This window comes from Castanea sativa, chromosome 6, assembly GCF_040712315.1.
Source record: "Castanea sativa cultivar Marrone di Chiusa Pesio chromosome 6, ASM4071231v1".
In the NCBI taxonomy this organism is placed as follows: Eukaryota; Viridiplantae; Streptophyta; class Magnoliopsida; order Fagales; family Fagaceae; genus Castanea; species Castanea sativa.
Genome location: NC_134018.1, coordinates 60625692 through 60645992, shown reverse-complemented (window position 1 = coordinate 60645992; position 20301 = coordinate 60625692). Strand labels below are relative to the sequence as shown.

Below are 20301 nucleotides of genomic sequence, written 5' to 3'. Positions count from 1 at the left end.
TGTTAAGGAAAACAAAGAGTCTTAGACTCTTCAATTAACATAACTCTCGGGTAAAGGCTAATCATAGCCATCCATGTCAGCAATTATTATTAATAATAATTTTTTAAACAGAGTTTTAAGATTTTTTGATTATTGGTGAACTCTCTATTAAAGGCTTAAATCAAGGTCCTGACATGCATGCATCTAATTAGATAATTACATATATGATGATTTTTGCCCAAATTATAGCACAATTATTTTTATTACAAGAAGAAACATCAAGTAGAGAAACACAAAAATCAGCAAGGTGAAATACACAGTAGTATTAGGGGCCTGGCATTATTTTACTTTCCTTGTTACACAGACAACAACAGTTCCTAAAACAAACAGCTGCAGACCAGCAATTTGTTTTGATTATGCCATGTACTTTGAAGTTGCATAGGGTGTAGTCTCATACTTACCATGCCACCTGCAATTTGGTTTGAAAATAAAATTAAGGATTTGTTTTCCCAATATTTTTGATTGATTCAGTAACACATATATGACATAAGTTGGGCATTGGAAATAAAGAAGCTACACTAACCTGCTTTCTTCCTTTTCTGGAATCTGGACCTCTAAATCCTCTTTGAATGACTGAAATACCAGGTCTACCTTCTTGTCTTCAACTTTGTCCAGAGATGGTGGGTCCCACTGCCATAAATTAATATTTTAGATAGATTAATTGGTAGAAGTATAAACATGGCCTAAATTTCCCATTTTTGCTGGTCGTAGTAGTAAACAAGGCCGAAAGTTTTCTACATAAATTCACTCTCAATCAAAATCTAGAAAGATTGAAGCATAGAATTGGAAAATTTTGAAGCACAACACACACATAAAGAGAGAGTACCTTTGGAGCATTATCCTTGTCAATGGTGAGAGCTCTTATACCCTTTTTGTCAAAAGAAGGAGACAAGTTTATTTCAAAGTTGTAGAAGACAAACTATGTTCTGAAAGATGGATCTATAACTCTATATTCATACATTTTTGTTTAGTAATATAACTGCAGAGATTACCTCATAGACATCCTCAGAGATTGAGGCTCGTAGTATATTCATTGTTAATCTAAATTCCTTTTTCAGACTTTCAGGCAGTGTTTGCTTCCTTCCGTCACGAATCTGGTAAATATTTAACAAGAATTTAAGGCCACATATGCAAGAACTACCACAAGGAGAGAGCCGCTCTACTTTTTAAAGCTGATGTTAATTTATAATCTTCTAGTAGCAAAAGGAAAGTGGTAGGTGTTATCTTATGATGTTACTCTCTTGAGAGTAATCAAGCGATTTTTAAGTTAAAAAGGCCAAAAATTTATTAGAAGATAGAACATGACAAAGAACGAAAAAAGAAAAAAATGCAGAAAAGGGAGTAAGAAGTGGGGGAGAAGTATTCTATTCCAACCATATCCATAACCCATAATCTAAAGCAAATTTGTGATTTCTTTTCTGGTCTTCAACAGAAAGTTCTTCATTCACTTTTTACTGACAGATTCAATCATCAAAGCAATTCCTTATAAAATTCCATTTGTGTTCAGGGCCACAGGAACAGAGAAGATAATTTTCACTCATAATCATTTTGCACACTGGATGAGAACAAATATGCAAAGAAGTTGTGGATGTAAAGATAAAGAAATGTAATCTAGAAACTTAAGTGTCAGGATGATCATTGATGCTTGAAATACGTTATCTATACTACACTAGGCATTCAAACTTTGGAAATACTCAACCATAAACAAAAACAAAAAAAAAAAGCTTCAAAACAAGAGGCTTTTCAATATACAACTTAAATAAGTAACTCCCCATTGTTGGTCAGTTAAATGGCACAAATATGACAGAACTTTTAAGTCACAGGATGTGAAAGAGTTCATAGATGTTCAATTCCACATCAGGGGAACAATCCTTGAAAGAATAGTGCCTTTAACCTTGAAGTGAGTTTTGATGTGTTAGTCTCACATATCTTTTATAAAGTGATGTTATACCCAATCAAAGATCAATGCAATCAAATACAATTTTTCTGCATTTCTACGTATACAAAATCCCATCAACAATTATTCTGTCTATTATTCCTTGTGAAGCATTCAATGTAGAACAGGAATTTAGCATAATATCTTTTAAGAATCAAATTGCGAAAACCCATTACCGATCTTAGTGTTATTTTCAATCCAGTAGGAGATGATCTTTTTAACCCCTTAAGAACTGCACCTATCCATCCATTTCCCTCTTTGCTTGCCTCAGCTTCCTGAAAAGCAGCTTACATAAAGACTGTGGCTAAACAAAGGCATGGACATGCAACATTATGATGAACTTGTCCAATGGAATGTGCAAAGGAAAAAAGAAATACTTACAAGTGATTTTATTATCTCTGCCACACTATCCTTGGAAAAGCACTCATCAATTATTGACTTCCTAAAAAGTCACCAGAGCTGATTGTTAGTGATATTATGCAGCTGATAATATTTGGGTCCAATTAGCAATAGCAATAGCATGTCCCAGGTGCCAATAACCTATGGACCAAATGACATATCCTCCACCCATAACCAAAAGGTGGATGGTGAGGTTACATACATGTTCATTCTCATTTTTGTATTAACCTATTAAATATACATCTGTGTATATATGCATCAATAGTTAAGAACTTAAGATCAATTACTTGTTCAATACACTATCTTCATCAAGTTGAACTTCCACTGAGAATTCTTCAATTGCAGATTTGACTGCATTCTTGTCACCAGAGTTCAAGCTTATCAGACGCTTCTCTAGCTCGGGCAGTTTCTGATATACAGTAGACATAATAAGAGTAGAGCATCATAATCTCAAGTAAACTGATAATGGACCATTTTTCAGCATCTTGAATTAACTCCAGCTTCAATTTGTTATCATAGGAATATGTGTACCATCACTACATGTGGCATTAGCAGTTCATGGAATGAGAAACTTACTGAAGCTTAATTCAATTGAGAAGCCATCATGATTGTAAAAAGTTCATCACCAACACAGAAAATATAGAAATGAATAAAAATTTCTCTGAAATCCATGCATACAGAGTTATAGTCACTTTGTCAAATCCTAAAACACACAAAAACATAGACAGTGAAAAGGTGTGCTTTCCATAACATTTGGCACGAACAATATCAACAAAGTCTATGACCCTAGATAAATTTAATTGATGGGAACAAATTCTTAACCAATTGAAGTAGAAACCTGAGGCTCTTGAGTTACATTAATCACAAAAATGATGATAGGAAGTACACAAATTCACACCTATTCAAAAAAGAGTGGAAAGTTATTGCTTTATCATTTTACTTTTCCATGCCAGATGGCTACATGTGTTTACATATTGTAACATCAGATTTTAGAAGGTTTTGACGAAGCCACTACATATCTGAAGGACACCAGCCAGCGTCCACATTCCATGTTAGTCACATACCCACTGATAAAATTAGATAAGCATTAAGCATTACTGAGTAGTAAATATCTAGCCGATGGTTACAAGACAAGTTTTCAAGACAAGGGTTCATAGTCAAACAAGAGTTCTCAAACTCACCTCGGAAGGGACAAAATGGGTTGCTAGTCCAGCTGCCACCAATTCCTTTCCATTCAGCCTAGCTCCTGTTAAGGCCAAGTATTCCCCTGCAAATTTACCCACATGTTTCTAATTATTTAATTGGGAAACAATTTTCTCTTTTTAGATTCCCTTTTCATTTCTTAAAAATATCAACTTTTCTTTTCTCATATGAAAATCAAGAAATTTGATGTCACAACAGATCAAATAGCTCCCTCTTGAATAGAAGAAAAATGGAAATACATGTTTACCCAAATGCCCAGGGAGATGAGAATGAATGTATGAGAAGCCACAGTCAGTGTGAAACCCAATACTTGCTTCTGGAGTGGAAAATACCTACTCGAAGCATTCAAGAAATGCAGCTCAATGTAATAGTGTTAAAATACAGAATTGAAATCAAGCCCAAAAAATCAAAACCAAATAAATAAAAAGGTTGCACACAGAAGAACATGTAATGTAAATAGGATTAAGTGCCCACAGTTTTCTCTGTGACAACTGAGAACTTCATTGGGACCATCAAAGATGCACCTCCACCCATTGAAATGCCATGCACAAGAGCAACCTGTTGATAGCTTTAAAACTTGAGTAGCACTTTTTGACAAGATAGACTAGGCAAAACAAGAGGGCAAATTTTATTTTCTTTACATTTAGGGCATAGTAAGGATTACAAATTCAAACCAGTACCTGGGTTTTCTTATAGGTATGAATGTGATAACAAAGCCAATACATTCTATAGACCACTTCAAGGCAGGAGTCCTCTGCCAAAATGAAATTCATAAATTGTAAGTAACTTGCGCGCATGTGTGTGTGTGATTTGTGGCATAGAGAACCATATTAAGGAAATCAGGAAGCAATAACATTATTGTAGGCTAGCAGACTTACTTGAATTTCTTCCATCATAGAACATTTTCAAATCTCCACCAGCAGAAAAAGCTCGGCCAGCACCCTGGATAAGATATAAGGTCCAAAATAATAACCTCAATGAATGAAAATCTAAGTGCATAGAGATAGACTCTAAAATTAAGTTATGTATACAACCGCATTGGCATAAATTGTGTTTAATCACATAGCACATTATGATTAAAACAAACCAATATTATCAACAATAATTCAGATTTTGCCAGAGGAGACAGAACTAACCTTGATTATTATAAGCTCTGCTTTGTTGTCCTTCTCCCATCTTTCCAAGTAATCTGCTAGCAGAGAAACCTGATTGCAGTAAAAGAAACTACTTAAACACAAAAATGATTCCAAGAACTCGAACCAAGTCAATGTGGGTTGAGTGTGTTCAACATACCACTTTAGATGAGATGACATTTAATTGACGAGGCCGGTTTAAGGTGATCAACCTTACATGGTCTAATTCCTCTCCAAGAACAACCTACAGATTAATTACAATAAAACCCATTTAGTGTTTAATAAGGCATAGTTTTGTTTTACCACCAGTTGCAAGAAAATCCAAGAATAGATGATAAAATACAAACAAATAGAACAATACACAATAGTACAATACATAAGTATATAAACATGGGTAGAATCATCACCCCTAAAAAAAATCATATCTATAATCAAAATGTGCTTGGAAAGTACCTCCTCATTTGGAATTACAGCTTCTTGTGCCATTTAATTGATTGATTGAATTTTGGATTCGACGCCAATAAACTGCATAAATATACGACTTAAGATCATGAGAATGCCAACTGGGTATACAAAAATTGATTGAAAACAGAAATGAATTTACTTTGAACAGAGAATTAGCTTCAAAAAACAAATTGCAAAAGTGGGACAAGAAAACATTTTATTCCATTCTTCAAATATAACAAAATTACAGGCATAATAATTAAAAATTTAAACTTTAAACTCGAAACAATAAAAAACCCAACATCCAAATATTGCCAAGGATTTAAAACACATGAAGCAAAACAACAAAATGAAACACAGACAGAAGAAAAACAAAGTCAAACTCACAAGAGCAGGAGAGTCTTAGTTTTAGTACAAGAGAAACCCAAAAACAGAATGCCCAGAAGAAGTGGATTTAAGAAGAGAAAGAAGAACAGTAGTGGAGCAATTGCTGAGGTTGTCTGGTTGGTACTTGGTAGCTACTTCATGTGCTTTAAAGTCTCTCCCCATTCTTAATCATGCGGCTTTCATTTACCTACCACCATGCATCCTCACATTCTGTGTGTGGGGAGTAGTTTTGGGTGTGATTGTCACCAAACTCTCCAACCTTTTTTTAAAATGTGATTAATATTGTTTTTCATTTTGAGGGTGAGATTTGAGATTGTTAAATATTGTTTAATTTGATTTAATTCCTTTCTTCTTTTGATTTTAAATCTTTGTTTGGTACTCCCTTTTTTTTTTCCCTCCCCTCATTTTTTATTATTATTTCTTTTCAACAAATTCTTTAATGATTTGATAATAAATTTATAATTATGAGCTATCATTTTAGCTACCTCATTTTTTTTTTAATTGTTTTTCAACAAACTCTTTTAATGATTGATTTTGTAAAGTAAATGAAACCTTTTAATCATTTGATAGTAAATTAATAATTGTGAGCTCTGGTTTTGGTTAGAGATAGAGAAAGATTAGTGCACACGATCTTTGAAACAGTTGTGTTAGAAATATTATAATTTTTATTATATTAATTTTACAAAATAATATGTTACTAATCACAATTATATAATTCAAACATTCATTTATTAAGTGCTTTGATCTTACAAACTAAGGTGATTATTGGAATATAAACGTTGAAAAATTGAAAATGTGATGATAATTATTTTGATTTTGATTTTAAATATAAAAAATTCTTGTGTTTTGATTATCGATTCAATAATCCTGTAGATTTTATTTCATAGAATTTAGGGGTTTTTTTTTTTTTTTTTTCACTGAATAACAGAATCTTTTTTGAGTTAGACAAAAAGATTTCAAGAAGCGGGAATAGGCCAATAGGGTGAGGCCGTGAGGGATTCCAATAGATGCTGGGCCTGGGGTAATCAGCATTTCAAGTAAATTTTTGAGGAAGGGCCCCTAATAGGCTCAGGGCCAGAATTGGGCCATTGAATTCTAATTTTACCTAGCCCAATCATGGTTGTTCTTTGAGATCAAAGAAAAAGGTTTGGTTTGAGTCCGTGCTCAAACGCATGTCCACAGTTGATCATGTATTTGCATAGTGTCTCATCCAGTGCACTAAAGTACAGGATGGAAGTTTTATCCAAAAAGCAATACTATTACTTTTTTTTTTTTTTTTTCCGTAGGAGTTGAAGTTTGTTCATCTATAACTCGTGATTTATAACCACTTTTTTTTTTTTTTTAATATCAACCACTGTTTTTTAAATTGAAACAAAGAGAGAAGAATGAAATCTGATCAAGTTGAAATAATAACGACATAAATATTTTAATTAATAATTATTTATTAAGTGAAATTAATATATCCATTTTTATAAGTCATAACTTTTTTTCCCTTCCGCTTTTCTATAAATTAATTGAGAACAAAAGAGTTAAATTGAACTCTCTTTCAAAAGTTGGTTGAGTTAAACAGATCTTTTACATAGGGATTAATTATAAAATAAATCAATAATTACATTTTACAATTTTAAATTATATCACAAATTACACTTTACATCTTAAATTTTCAAAATGTTAGCACCCTAAACTATAACTTGTGTTATATTTTGCACTCCGTTGTCAATTCTGTCATTATCTTGGACGGAAAACCAAAGTTTAGGCTGCAAAGTGTAATCGAGAGTATAGTTTAAGATAGTAAAGTCTAATTTCTTATTTATTTTTAAGAAATTGAGAAAATGGGAAATTAGATATTTTTACATGGGAAATTAGATAAATTCTGTCTAAGTTAATAGCCTAATTAACAGTAGGGGTGTAAAGTGAAACACGAGTTATAGTATAAAGAGGTAAATGAGCATTCTAAAAGTTCAGAGGGCAAACTATAATCAGGGGTATAGTTAGGGATAATAAAATGTAATTTTTCAAAAGATCCTTTGTAATATTAGATATAGGCAAGGAAAAAAATGTAAAAGTGAAGGGAAAATATAGAACAACAAATAAAGACAACATAGAAAACATCCATCTCTAAGAATTTTGGACAGCTAGCCAACAAAAAAATTATAACCTTTTTTTTCCTTTTTACTTAATCAAATAAATAAGAACAAAGTCATATATGTGTGTGTGTGTGAATCCAAACTAGTGAATTAACATTCTCTTTTTGAAAAAAAAATAAAAAAGTTAGGATTGTGGGGTTAGTTATTTTTTACCTGACATGATTTACGCTAGATGACTCTGCGGTCCTTGGTGCTAATGAAAACTCAAACCCTACAAATTATGACAATTCAAATGAGTACACTAGACCCCCACATGAGGTTAGTGAATTACAACTCATACTATGTAGCCTTGGAATTTTTTTTTTTTAAAATAAGGAATGTAATGTAATGAATAAATAATAAAAGACCTCCAATGCGTTTAGGGGTTTCTAAAGAAGGAATGAAAATGAAATCAAAATATAATTTATGTTTGAGATAATAAGCTTATATATTCATGAGTAAGCATCATTGATATCTTGTATTGAGACCTTATGGGAGGAGTGCAGGAAGCCAGTGGAGCATAAGCGCAACCTAACAAATGTAGCTAGGCATGGCAAAACTGCTCCCACGGATGTGTATGCACTATGCACACATCACACTATTGAACTATGTAAATTCTCTTATTGCTCTCTCTCTCTCTCTCTCTCTCTTCTTTATTTCTCATATTTTGCATAGATTGATAATCCTCAGCATTTTACTACTACACCCTTTATCTTTTTATACATTTTTTTTTCTCAACAAATACATAAGAGGGAACCAAATGAAATGAGCATTCCCTTACAAGTTGCAACTATTACATTCCTTTTCACTGAACTCCCAAGCAGAACAATAGATGAGAATATCCTTAAACAAAGATCATTTTCATTTTATTTATTTTTATTATAACTATAACACTTGTATCAGTGCTTGTATAGTAGAAAAATAACCACACTTTAGCCAATCAAACTCAAAATTCATTCACATCAAACCATGTAAAGTTGTGTAAAAATACATTATTGCTATAGTCACCGCATGCTATTAGTATTCATTTTGCATTTATTTTTTATTCTTTCTTTTCGTATCTGAAGATGAAGAAAGAGAGTAAATGATGGTTGTTGTATGTAAAAAAAGAGAAATAATTAAAAAAATCAAGAAAAATTGATATATTAATGAAATATAGTGTACAATATATAATTTGATGTGAAGTATTTTGAAAAGTGAATATGTAAAATAGAAAAAAAAAAGAAAAAAGAAAAAGAAAGAGTAAGTTCTTATACTAAAATAAATTTGAAATTTTCCGTCAACACATTAGTATGGTAACTGTGTAGATACTGTTCATCCATCCCATTTTCTTTCACCAACCCCATCTATACATTACCAAGAAAAATGGTAAGTTCAATGGTCACTGAGTCCATCTTAACAATGCATGTAACCATATAATGTCAAGATAAAACATCATTGATGCATGATGCATCCTTTCAAAATGAACTGTTGCTAGTTGCTACGCTATTAAACCAATCCAACTTTGAATTTCCTTATCGAATTGTTGATTTTTAGGTTCCCCCCACCCACCCTCCATTTTTATGAATTTGTAATTTTATATGATAACCAGACTAGTATTTATAGGCTGATGCACATTCAAATCGATTCAATTTAAAACAATGGTCATGACTCAATAAACCCTACATAAGTACATTTAAGACATAATGTGAATTATATCATCTTATCGTGCTAGCCAATTTATAAAAATTTATAAAAATTAGTATATAGATTGCTATAGAACTATTTGAAGTTGATTCTAATTTCTAAATAAAAATTAAAACTAAACTAAACTTTTTCGCTTCTTTCTTTTCTTACGTCCACTAGCTAAGACAAAGGAGAGTTTTAAGTTACCCTCTTATTTTTTTGTTGGAATGAAACAAAAACACATTTTTTACCATATATATTTAGGAAAATTTTTTCATTCTTGTCGAAGGAGATATAAAAAAATATAATTTCATTTTTAATATTTAACATTATTTAAGTAACGTGTACTTTTAGTCATATAATCTATTTAATGAGTAAGTAATTTGTTTAAATAATACACGTGAATGATTTTATGAGCCACCATGTAAGGAATTGGAGAAGATTCATCCAAATCAATTTGGAATAAAACTTTATCATATTCAAATTTCAATATACTCCTTCCTTTTGATTCTATGACAAACATGATTGTTAAAACTTAAAACCATCTAAGCTTGCTCTACCATATATGACTACTAATCCAACTTAAAATATGCCACATACAATGTCATATATAAGAAGTCTAAGTCAAGAAATATCAAAATATTCAAATTTTTTGAAGTTGGAGACTTGGGACTATAGTAAAACCATAGGCATAGGGAGATGGTGAGGTCAAGGCTTCAAATTCTGATTACGCCAGTTTCAATAAGAGGTTACTTGACTATGCTTGCAGTGGGGGAGACCTCAATTTAAGTTTAGTCCAAAGTTTTGACGTAAGCCCAAAGCAAAACTCAAGGCCGAAAAGTTCCAATTCAAAGTTGGAGTAACTTTGGGGATGGACTTGGACTCACAATATGGGTCAATCTAGCTTGCCCAATTATAACCCCTACAGGCTCCAGGTGATTCTTTTTTTTTTTTTTTGAAAATGAGTAGGAAAGTTTTGAAAGTCAAGTTGCATGATATGGATAATGGGGTAGTATTAATTGCCAGGTTAGTCATGATGACAATGATGGCTTTTAATATTTGTTTTATACAAGTTTGGTTGACCACATGACAAAAATGGTGGTACCTATCGCATATTGGTGGCAGCTCGTCGTTAAGGAAGCCCATCTTCTTGACAAACAGGTCAAACTTTGAAATTTCAAGTTTTGTGGTCTCTGTTCTATCTCTCTTCAATTCCTAATTGGCTAATTGCACTTTAGGACCGCTATTTCTTGTTTTGGAACCATGTGATATCCACGTACTTTTTGAGGACATTCATAAACTACACATGAACCTCTAAATGTGACCTTGTTAAAGATATATATTCCCATTGGGTGTATGTTGAGAAAGACTGTTGGAGATAGACACGGGTTGTCAGATTGATGAAAGTTTTTCTACTAGCCAAGATAGTATGGCTCTGGGTTTATGTGGTTTATTATTTGTGATAGTCCAAGAAACTGAATTATATTGTAAGGTCTAGCTAGACCCAACTCTAGCTCCTATAATCTTTAAATATACCTTACTATGATTCATTGTAACATGTGTAGTTCTAATATCAAAGATGTAACCATCAAAGACTTTAACCCGTAGATATAAGCCGGCAGGCCAAACTACATAACGCCTTGCGTTCTCTCTTTTAATGCATTCTCCTTACAGTATTTTCCATTTCATTTTAAGTTCAACAGACCTCATCCATCAAAAGAAACTATAAACCATCCGTTAAACTAGGCACAACTTGTGATAAACAGTTATACACAAAATAGCTCAATAAAAGTATTTATGAATTCATCAATTGTTGTGGTGTGACTTTCCCTGTAAGTTTTCTCGATGGCTTCAGTAAGACACGAATGATTCAAGCAAGATGCCTTCAAATGACAGTCCCTTTATGCATGCAATATCGATTCATTTAGCAAGCCACACCTCAAACATCCTTTAACAAATCTGAATTGATGCACATATGTTTTGTAGCCACCAAACTTGCAAGAGAATGCTTGGACTAACTCTCCTCACCAAACAAAAAGCATGGTTATGAACCAGAGCTTCAACAGTAAAGCTTGATTCACCAGTTATCTCTATAGGAAAACTCTTGTTGTAACCTTGAAAACCACTAGGAGATAATCTCTGCATGCACAGTGATGCAACCCTACCACAAACTGAGTATTAAAAGAGAGGTCAGTCATCTAAAGACTTTGCCTCATTTGGAGAACCACACCGGGCCTTTTCAAGAGTCAAATCCACACAAAAAATTCTTATCTACATCAAAGTTGACATGAAGAGCAGTCTATAATACCATTAGGAAGCTCATCCCTTCTTTAAGCTTCGACTAACTGACAGCTTACTGGTATAGCTAGAATTACTGATTTAAGAAGATATGGTTAAAGGAACAGAATTGCAGGAAAAGAAGATTTAAAGGAATAGCAATTGGATCAACTAGTGCTCCAAAACTGTGTCAATTTACGACAACTAATCGAAAATAGGAAATGACAGAAATAGATCCAAGAATATGAAGGTAAACACCCCTAGTAGTTGTCCCACAAGCAAGTAGAATGCAGAAATTCATGTAGAAAATCCCAAATAGTTGAGATAAGGTTTCTGTAGTTGTGAATCTACAGAACAATGACATAATAGGCCTTGCACCAATTATTTTAGCTAATTTCTTGGATACAAGTGTTTAATACCAATCAAGAATAAGGGATCAGCCTCAATTAATACTAAAGTAAATTCATCATATCAGTCTAGCATCAGTGATCCCTCAATTAAACAACAATTTCAAATCAAAAGACATAACCAACTTCAAAAGGGAGCAGTTAATATATGTATAAAAGCAATGGTACATTTTTGTTAAAGCAAATTATGACCTTGTTTCTATAACCACCTGATCTCAAAAGATTGAAAAAAACAACGAATCTACTTTTTGGGTGTTATCTTTCATGGCAAAAAAGAAAGAAAGAAAAAAAAAAAAAAAAAAACTCTCCCTTCCTAACAATAATTGTATACAATTTATCCTCCATCATCTCCAATCTTCTATAAAAATGTCAAACATCAGCACACTTCATTGGAGCATATCCCAGCCTAGACTTGTTTATGTCATACCAGATGTGAAAATTCTGCTGCTGGTAGTTTCCAATTATTGAAAGACTGGTACGACTAGTTCCCATAATTGCCAAACAAGCAATACCCTCTGGTTCAAGCGGGATAAAGTAATTCTCAACTGGGAAATTCCACACAGCTCCATCTGCAAAATGAATTTCAAATTCAGGCAGATCTATCTTCTCAACTCCAGACACGTTGTAACAAGGACTCAGAATGGGAAAGTCCTCTAATAACGGGTACCCTTTAACCTTCTTCACAAATGCCTCCTTGATTTTCTCATAAGCAGGTTCTGCAAAATAACTTAGGGTGGTACCAGAATCGATTATCGTACCACCAGCTCCTTCTGGTGACAAATTCCAAGTCTCCTCTGGTATGTTAAGCACCTCACCTCCAACCACAATTGCTTTAATCTGAAGATAGTAGAATGTATCAACCAGATTCTCTTTATCAACAACAAACGAAGTAAAATTCAGATTGGGATGACTCAAAAGGTCCTTGTCCTCTCCAAAGATCAACTTGCTGCTAACATTTGTGTCACTATTTCTATCCACAAGACAATAAGAAAATGAGTGACCATAGAGAGACTGCAGCTGGGAAGAAAAGGAGAGAGCCCCCTTTCCCAGTCCTAACAACCCTGCAGCCCCATGGAATAGACCTCTATTCCAATGACCACACCCGAACATCACATTCTCCACCCGCTTAAATTCCGACTCCCCAGAAGGCTTGGTAAGATTAACCGTGAACGTTTCCAATGCAAAATCTCCGGTGGTGTTTGAATTATCTCCATACCAATAGTAGTAAGGACATGTTTGATTCTCAGCTTTGCAAGGCCGAGGAGGATCAGGGGATGAGACCAATTGACACCGATGATCATGGCAGCTTATATTCCTAAAAGAACTGGAATCTTTAGGATCATAATGGGGTCCATTTTGTTCAAAACAATCATAACAAGGAACACATTGAATCCAATTAAGATCACTACCAGTATCAAGTATCAAAGAGAAATGTTTAGGAGGGGTACCCACAAACACATCCATGAAGTACTCTCCAGAGCCAAGAGTCACCCCAGATCCCAAAGTCGCCATGAGCTGCCCGGAAAGGTCGCCTGAATAAGATTCCGGCGCCGCAGCCGCCTTAGGAACAACTGACTTAATCCGCTTCTTTGATAGCTCCTTCTCTTTATTTAGCCTTGAAATGGTGTTTTGGTTCTTCTTCTCCACAATCCTTGTATGAAGAGTCTGAATTCTAGTCAAGTCCTTGTTTGTGAACTCAGCCACAGATTTTTTAGGCTCCCTTTCTTTGCTCAGTGGATGGTGCTTTAAGTGGAGCTTCAAAGTCTGTTTATGAGGTCCATCTCTACGTTTATCTTCTTCTTCATTCAGTACTGCTTGCCTAGTTGGTTCTGAACCTCTACAACCGGTACTCGAAGAAGACGAAACGGCATTGAAGCTAAGGTGATCAGGCAATTCGATACCAGCGAAACTAGAGCCGTTAGAATTGTGGATTCCGGAAACAGCTTCGAAAGCTCCGAGGAAGATTAAAAGGAAAGCTAGACTGAGCAGAGCAACCTTAAGAACCATGGTGACAAGTTCTCCTTGTTTGGTTGCAGAGAAAATCCTACAACAAATTCGACCCCAGAAAATGAGCCGGGAAAACACAGAAAGAGCAAGCCTTTGCTGAAAAGTCAATGCTTTGAATGAAAGAAAAAAAAAAGTTCAGAACTTTCTTTCAATTCCAAACAGAAAAGGGTGTGAAGAGAAAAACCCAGAAAGTGAAAACAAAGAAAGAAGAACAGGAATATATATGAAAACCAAGCAGGACTTGCTTTCAAACCCAGAAACCCAGAAAGAAATCTCTGTTGAAGCTAAAAGAACTAGAATAGGCTCTGTAAAAATGACAAGGAATTAAATATTAGGTTCAGTTTTATAACCAAAAAAATGTCTCTTTGGAACTTGGAAAGAAAAGAACAGAAAGGAAGAGAAGTCAGATGAGTTTTGGGTCTGTGTGTGTGTTTTTGGTTGCTAGGGAACAATGTTAAAGACTTTAAAACCATGTTTGTTTCAGAAAGTCATGTGTTGGAGTCGACTAACGCGGTTTGGTAGATATATATTGTAGATTGTTTTAGTTGAACTTTGAAAGAGGAAAAAATAAATTAAGAAATAAGCATTTATTTATTTATTTGAAGTATTTAAAAATGTGATTTTACCTGGTCTCCTTTGAGTGGTTCTTCCTCCCTATTTCCTCCACCATAAATTTCATATATCACTGTGTATGTAATTGAAACTTTTTTTTTTTCTTCTCTTTTTTACAAGTTGCAGAAGAAGCCACTGCTACTTCACAAAAAGTCAAAGAAAACGAGAGCTCTATTCTCACTCTCTCTCTCTCTCTACGAGCTTAGTTTTGCTTGGTCGGAGTTTTGATTTGACCTTGTCTTTTCCTAATTTCAATTCAATTAAATAGAACACGAATATCAACCTCTCTGACCAAAATATTAAGAAAATGAATATAGTAAAATATGGATTACTAGTGAATGAGACAAGCATAGTATGATAGTAAGAAAGGGGTTGTCTCACTCAATGGCCTGGCTAATACCGAGGCAAGCATAGTAATGATCAATTAACAATGATCACATTCTCAAAAAAATTAATAATAATTAAAGATATCTTTTTTTTAATGTTTATTACAAAATTACAATAATAATTTTATAAATTATTGTGATTGCAAGTTTTGGTGTCAAAGTGTAACACTCATTTGGTTTGTAAGCACTTTATTTGTGAGATATTTGACAAAAACTTTCAATTTTTTTGTCAATCAAGTCAATTTAAAATGAATAGTACCTCTAACATTTTTCAAATTTTAATTTACAAAATGAAATTGAAAAAAAAAATGTTTAGATTCAAAATTAAGAGTTCATATCTTCACAAGTATACATTGGTTTAGATTAGTATATTATGATAAATATTAAAGTCTTATATAATGTATATGGAGACAGTTTTTAAAATTTTGTGTTTTTGTTCTTCTATATTGATATAAACATCAACCCAATGTTTTTCAAATCTTTAAATAAATATATATATATATATATATATATATTTCAAAATAACAAAATAATTCATAATTAATCTTACGAGTCACATCTTATAACAAGTTAAATATATATTTCTAATGAATGAGACAAGCATGGTAATAGTAAAAAGGCATTGTTATCTCATTCAATGGCCTGGGTAATGCTGATCAATTAATAATATGAATAATGAGACAAGCATAGTAATGATCAATCAATAATGATCTAACTTATCTTCTTCTTCTTTTTGGTTTATTACAAAATTATAATAATGATTTTATAAATTATTGTGATTGCAAGTTTTGGTGTCAAAGTGTGACAATCATTTGGTTTATATGCACTTTATTTGTGAGATTTACAATTGATGAAATCATGTTTAAAATGAATACTACCTCTAACATTTTTCTTCAAATTTTAATTTACAAAATGAAATTGAAAAAAATGTTTAAATTCAAAATTAAGGGTTCATGTCTTCACAAATACACACTGATTTAGATCTTATATACTGTATAAGGAGACAGAATTTTTAAAATTGTCTTTTTGTTCTTCTATATTGACATAAACATCAACCCAATATTTTTCAAATCTTTATAATAATTCATAATTAATCTCATGAGTCACATCTTACAACGATTATCGAGTTAAAGATCAGTCATTTTCTCAAAAAAGAAGAAGAAGATAATTCGTTATTTTGTTAGGGAATTTTGTTTGGTTAACACTCAGTGATTATATTAAAAAAATATCTTCAAGTCTCTATTGGCAATTGGAAGCCTATTAACCTTGAGTGTTACTTTGTTAGTGAAATGTTCTAGTCTCTATTGTCAGAATAATCTCATTCATATTTTGGTGTATTTAAAATCTAATAACCCATAAGTTAATGAGGGGTAATCTTCTGTTATCCTTTTCCTTAACCAAGCAATGGTAATACCATCTTATTATTGTTATTATTAATCAAAGATAGTAATTACAAAACGAGGTTTTATTTTTTTTAATACTTAAACCTATTTAAATATCAAAAAACTTTTGAGATGATAATAATAACTAATTAATGTAGTCCATGTACGAAGAAGTAGCCAAACCTAATTTGTGCTTTGTATTTTTTTGTTTTTTCATCTCCACAATTTTTTTTTTTTGGTATAAACATCTCCACAAATTTTAGTGTATGACATAATTAAGGTGCGTATATAATACGTGACCAACAGGGATGTGACGTTTCCTTTTTTTTTTTACCCTTTTGAGTTTGGACCAATGACCATGAATTCAAACGTAAGACACTTGAATTTTTTCTCTTCAAAATTTTTAATCAACCTTCCTTTTTTTCTTTATATATTCAAACTTCAAACTAGACATTCTTTTCTTTTTTTGAGAAATTTCTGGTCTGATTTCTCAAACTAGATATTCTAATAACCTTTTTTTTCCCCATTTATGTGTTCAAAGTTCAAACCATCATTTTTATTCCCTTAAAAAAAAAACCATCATTTTTAAGAGAGATGCTACGTCCATAACATTTTTACAATATTTTTACAACAAATCACAGGCGGTTAGTTGTTATTAGTTTAAATTTGAATCTAACGCTAAGATGACTTTTTTGTCCCCAACAATAACAACCAGTAACAATCTGCCATTTAAGATTTGTTGTAAAAATATTGTGGACATATCATTTCTCCATTTTTAATAACTTATCCCTATTTTTTGGTTCAGACTTCCAACTAGCAATTTATGATTATCAACTTTCCCTTTTTCTTCCACCTCACAACAAACTTTCCCTTTTCCTTTATGTGTTTAAACTTTAAACTAGCCAAGCAACAAAATAATTCTCGGTCAGGTGGAGGTAGGGTAGCACTAGTCTAGTAAAGCCTGAAAGCATACTCAGCACTAGGTCCAACATCCTTGGCGTTTTTTTTTAAGAGAAACACAAAATTAACTCTTGAAATTTGGATTAATGACAAATGCTACTAAGATTTTTCGAAAATATAAAATTTATTACCTTAGCGCATACTATACTTAACACAATTTGAAAGTTTCTCTCCTTCTTCAAGTCTTTTTTTGCTTTCATTTTCATTTCTGATTGTTATCCATGTACGATTTACTACTCAATACTTTTTTGTGCATATAATTATCACAATACAGTTGCTATGAGATTGCATTGTGGCAATTAAATTGACCATAAATTAGTTTTTGTGAAAATAAGCACAAATAGTTTTAAGTGTGGTTGTGCTCATAAAGCAAATTGGGGTATAAATCACAAACATAAGGTACCATAAAATATGTTATTATCATTAGATTATCACTTAAATTCATAAAAGAAATAAGTGGCTATACTATCTCGACAACTAATCATCATGGCACTCCTTACGTAATACAATGATGAAATCTTCAAGTCTTTTCATTAAAATGTAATTTAAATATTTGTGTTTCTTACAGCATATATATCACAAAACCTCGTATTAATTATTTAAGTTAATCATAAGAATCAACTCAATCTATAAATTTTACAAAGTTTTAACTTAATTATCAAATTGTTAAAATTTGAAGTATGATCCTTCCATCCATCAATTTTTTACCATGACATGACTAATTATAATATTTGTCATGTTAATGATTATCATTAGTTTGGATTAAATCCAATGTTTACGGATTAAAATCCTCTAAAGTTCTCAATATAACTCTATTATGGAGTGTTTAAACTATATCGATTTATTTTGAAACAATTGAATTAGATTTGAACACATTATCAACACACAAAAAAAAAAAAAAAATTGTTAGCTATCACTATTTTGGTATGTATTTAAACAACTGATGACGTGATGTAACAATTAAATTCAATCTACTTATTTCAAAAGAGTTATAAAGAGCCCTTAACATAAAACTGCCAAGTGGCAGATTCACATTCTTCTTAATGTCATTTTTTTTCATGCATATTTAAAGTTTTGATCTATAGACACAAGTACCTGTGAACAAGATCTAATAAAAAATGCAGAATATATGTTTGCCACAATTAAGATGTCTAGAATATATGTTCAATGAGCTTTAAAACTTATACAATAAATGAAATAAAAAATACTAATAAGTATGAACACAAAAGAAACCAAAAGAGAAAAACGAGGTGAGTCGTAGTAGTGTGAGCAGACATACATGCTGTTGCCGCCCTGACCCATGAACCATTTTTTTTTTGTGTGGATCTTAATTAATTGCATGCGTAGTAGTTGGTTTGGTTGGACCATTGGACTTGTAGCATTGTTGACTCCCCAAAAAAAAATGACGTTTAAACTTTTAGAATAAAGAATGCGAAAGGGGCTTTGAAGGTGGAAAATTGGACCATTTTTACAATTTAAAGAGTGCCACCTGGTCGTGGTGTGGTATAGACACAGTGCATGGATAGTAAATTTTTGTCTCTCTTTCCATGTGCTTATGACTTAGAAAAATGCGACACGACCCCTTCTCTTCAAACTCCCTGGTTTAAAGAAATTAAGTTTCATAGGCTCTAACATCGATTTTTCTTTTTCTTATTTTTGAGAGCTAAAATAGGCTTCAATTCTTGTGTGTTAAGTAAAAGATGTTTGGTAAACTGGCTTAAGGGGTCAAATATATGACAGTCAGGTAAAAGATTTGAGATTAAAATAATTTGACTTCAATGAATATGGTGAGATTTTAGAGTTTAGGGTTCAGTTTGTAATGTTGACTGGTTAAGAGGGTGCTTTTTTTTTTTTTTTCTTTTCACCGAAGTATCACATGAAGGACTAAGGGTCTATTTGGTTGGCCAACTTAAACTCATATTTTCACATTTTAAACAACATTACACACTTTTTCACCTTTTCACTTACACGTATTAAAAAAATTACAAAACTCTCGTTTCAAACTACTTTACCAACCACCCCTTAAGTGTTCCTTTCATATTAACTACAGTACATAATGATCACCATAATTAAGAATAGTAATTTCTTTCATATCAACATTTTTCATTTATTAAACGTTAGTAAAAACAATTTTTAAACATTTTAAAATATAAAGATGATTTTGAACAAATATTAGAATGTGGACAAGATATGGAATTTACCTCCCCCAAAATAAAGAATTCATTAACAGCGATGAGTTTTCTTCTTTCCACTGTGCCATGGTTGAAAATCATCTTCTACAGTCTGATCCCTAAAAATAGGGAATACTACACTTGTTGGTGGCGGCTTCACATGTAAGTGAACTTGCAATATATATTTCACACAAAAATTATTATTGTTACAATCACCGTATGTATTTTATGTTACTCTCCTTTTCTCTTTCACTCTCTTTCTCCATTTTCCTCTTTTCTACTATCATTAAAATTTTTTTTCTCACTTTATTGCATTCATTTTAGCATTTGTACTCTCACTTTATCTCTTATTGCTCATTTTTAATTTTTTTTATTTTGTTAGTAAAAGAAAATTGTAAAACTTTATATATTTGTGTATTTTTTTGGGTGATGTCGACATATTCAAATTCTTTTTTTATAAAATTAAAATTTGTATAAGTTACGTTTCTTAATTTCTCAATGACTATCTAAAAAAGATTTCTTGAGCCGCCATTGATCGTTGTCTCATGGTCCAGGGACCCTTGCTTGGAGGTTGAAAATTGAAATTATCCTCTACAATTAATTAAGTTGATCCCTGAATAGTGAATATTGTACTACCCAAATTTAGGCTATCGTTGTCTCATGGTCCATGTCAATAGACATTATTTACGTTGTTGCCTTGTTTCTCTGTGCAATTTTGTGGGTCATTTTGTAAACATTTATGAGATAGCGATCGAAAGTGTCCAAGA

At 32.3% G+C, this 20301-nt stretch overlaps 2 protein-coding genes across 2 annotated transcripts; both read right to left on the bottom strand.

Moving 5' to 3' along the window:
• Positions 1-210: 210 nt before the first annotated feature.
• On the bottom strand, positions 211-5831 carry LOC142640861 (3-hydroxyisobutyryl-CoA hydrolase-like protein 5). The gene is made up of 16 exons (XM_075815164.1): positions 5542-5831; positions 5164-5235; positions 4871-4954; positions 4714-4782; positions 4456-4519; positions 4258-4331; positions 4052-4135; positions 3825-3909; positions 3556-3641; positions 2662-2783; positions 2357-2417; positions 2152-2250; positions 1032-1133; positions 866-907; positions 563-669; positions 211-448 (listed from the first exon to the last, which is right to left on the bottom strand). Exons 2-16 carry the CDS (start codon positions 5194-5196, stop codon positions 394-396), a joined length of 1167 nt encoding a protein of 388 aa, XP_075671279.1. The 5' UTR covers positions 5197-5235; positions 5542-5831; the 3' UTR covers positions 211-393.
• A 6311-nt stretch (positions 5832-12142) lies between these two features.
• LOC142638036 (aspartyl protease family protein 2-like) lies at positions 12143-14519 on the bottom strand. The gene has a single exon (XM_075812024.1). The coding sequence runs from the start codon at positions 14021-14023 to the stop codon at positions 12386-12388; it is 1638 nt and encodes a 545-aa protein (XP_075668139.1). The 5' UTR covers positions 14024-14519; the 3' UTR covers positions 12143-12385.
• Positions 14520-20301: the final 5782 nt, after the last annotated feature.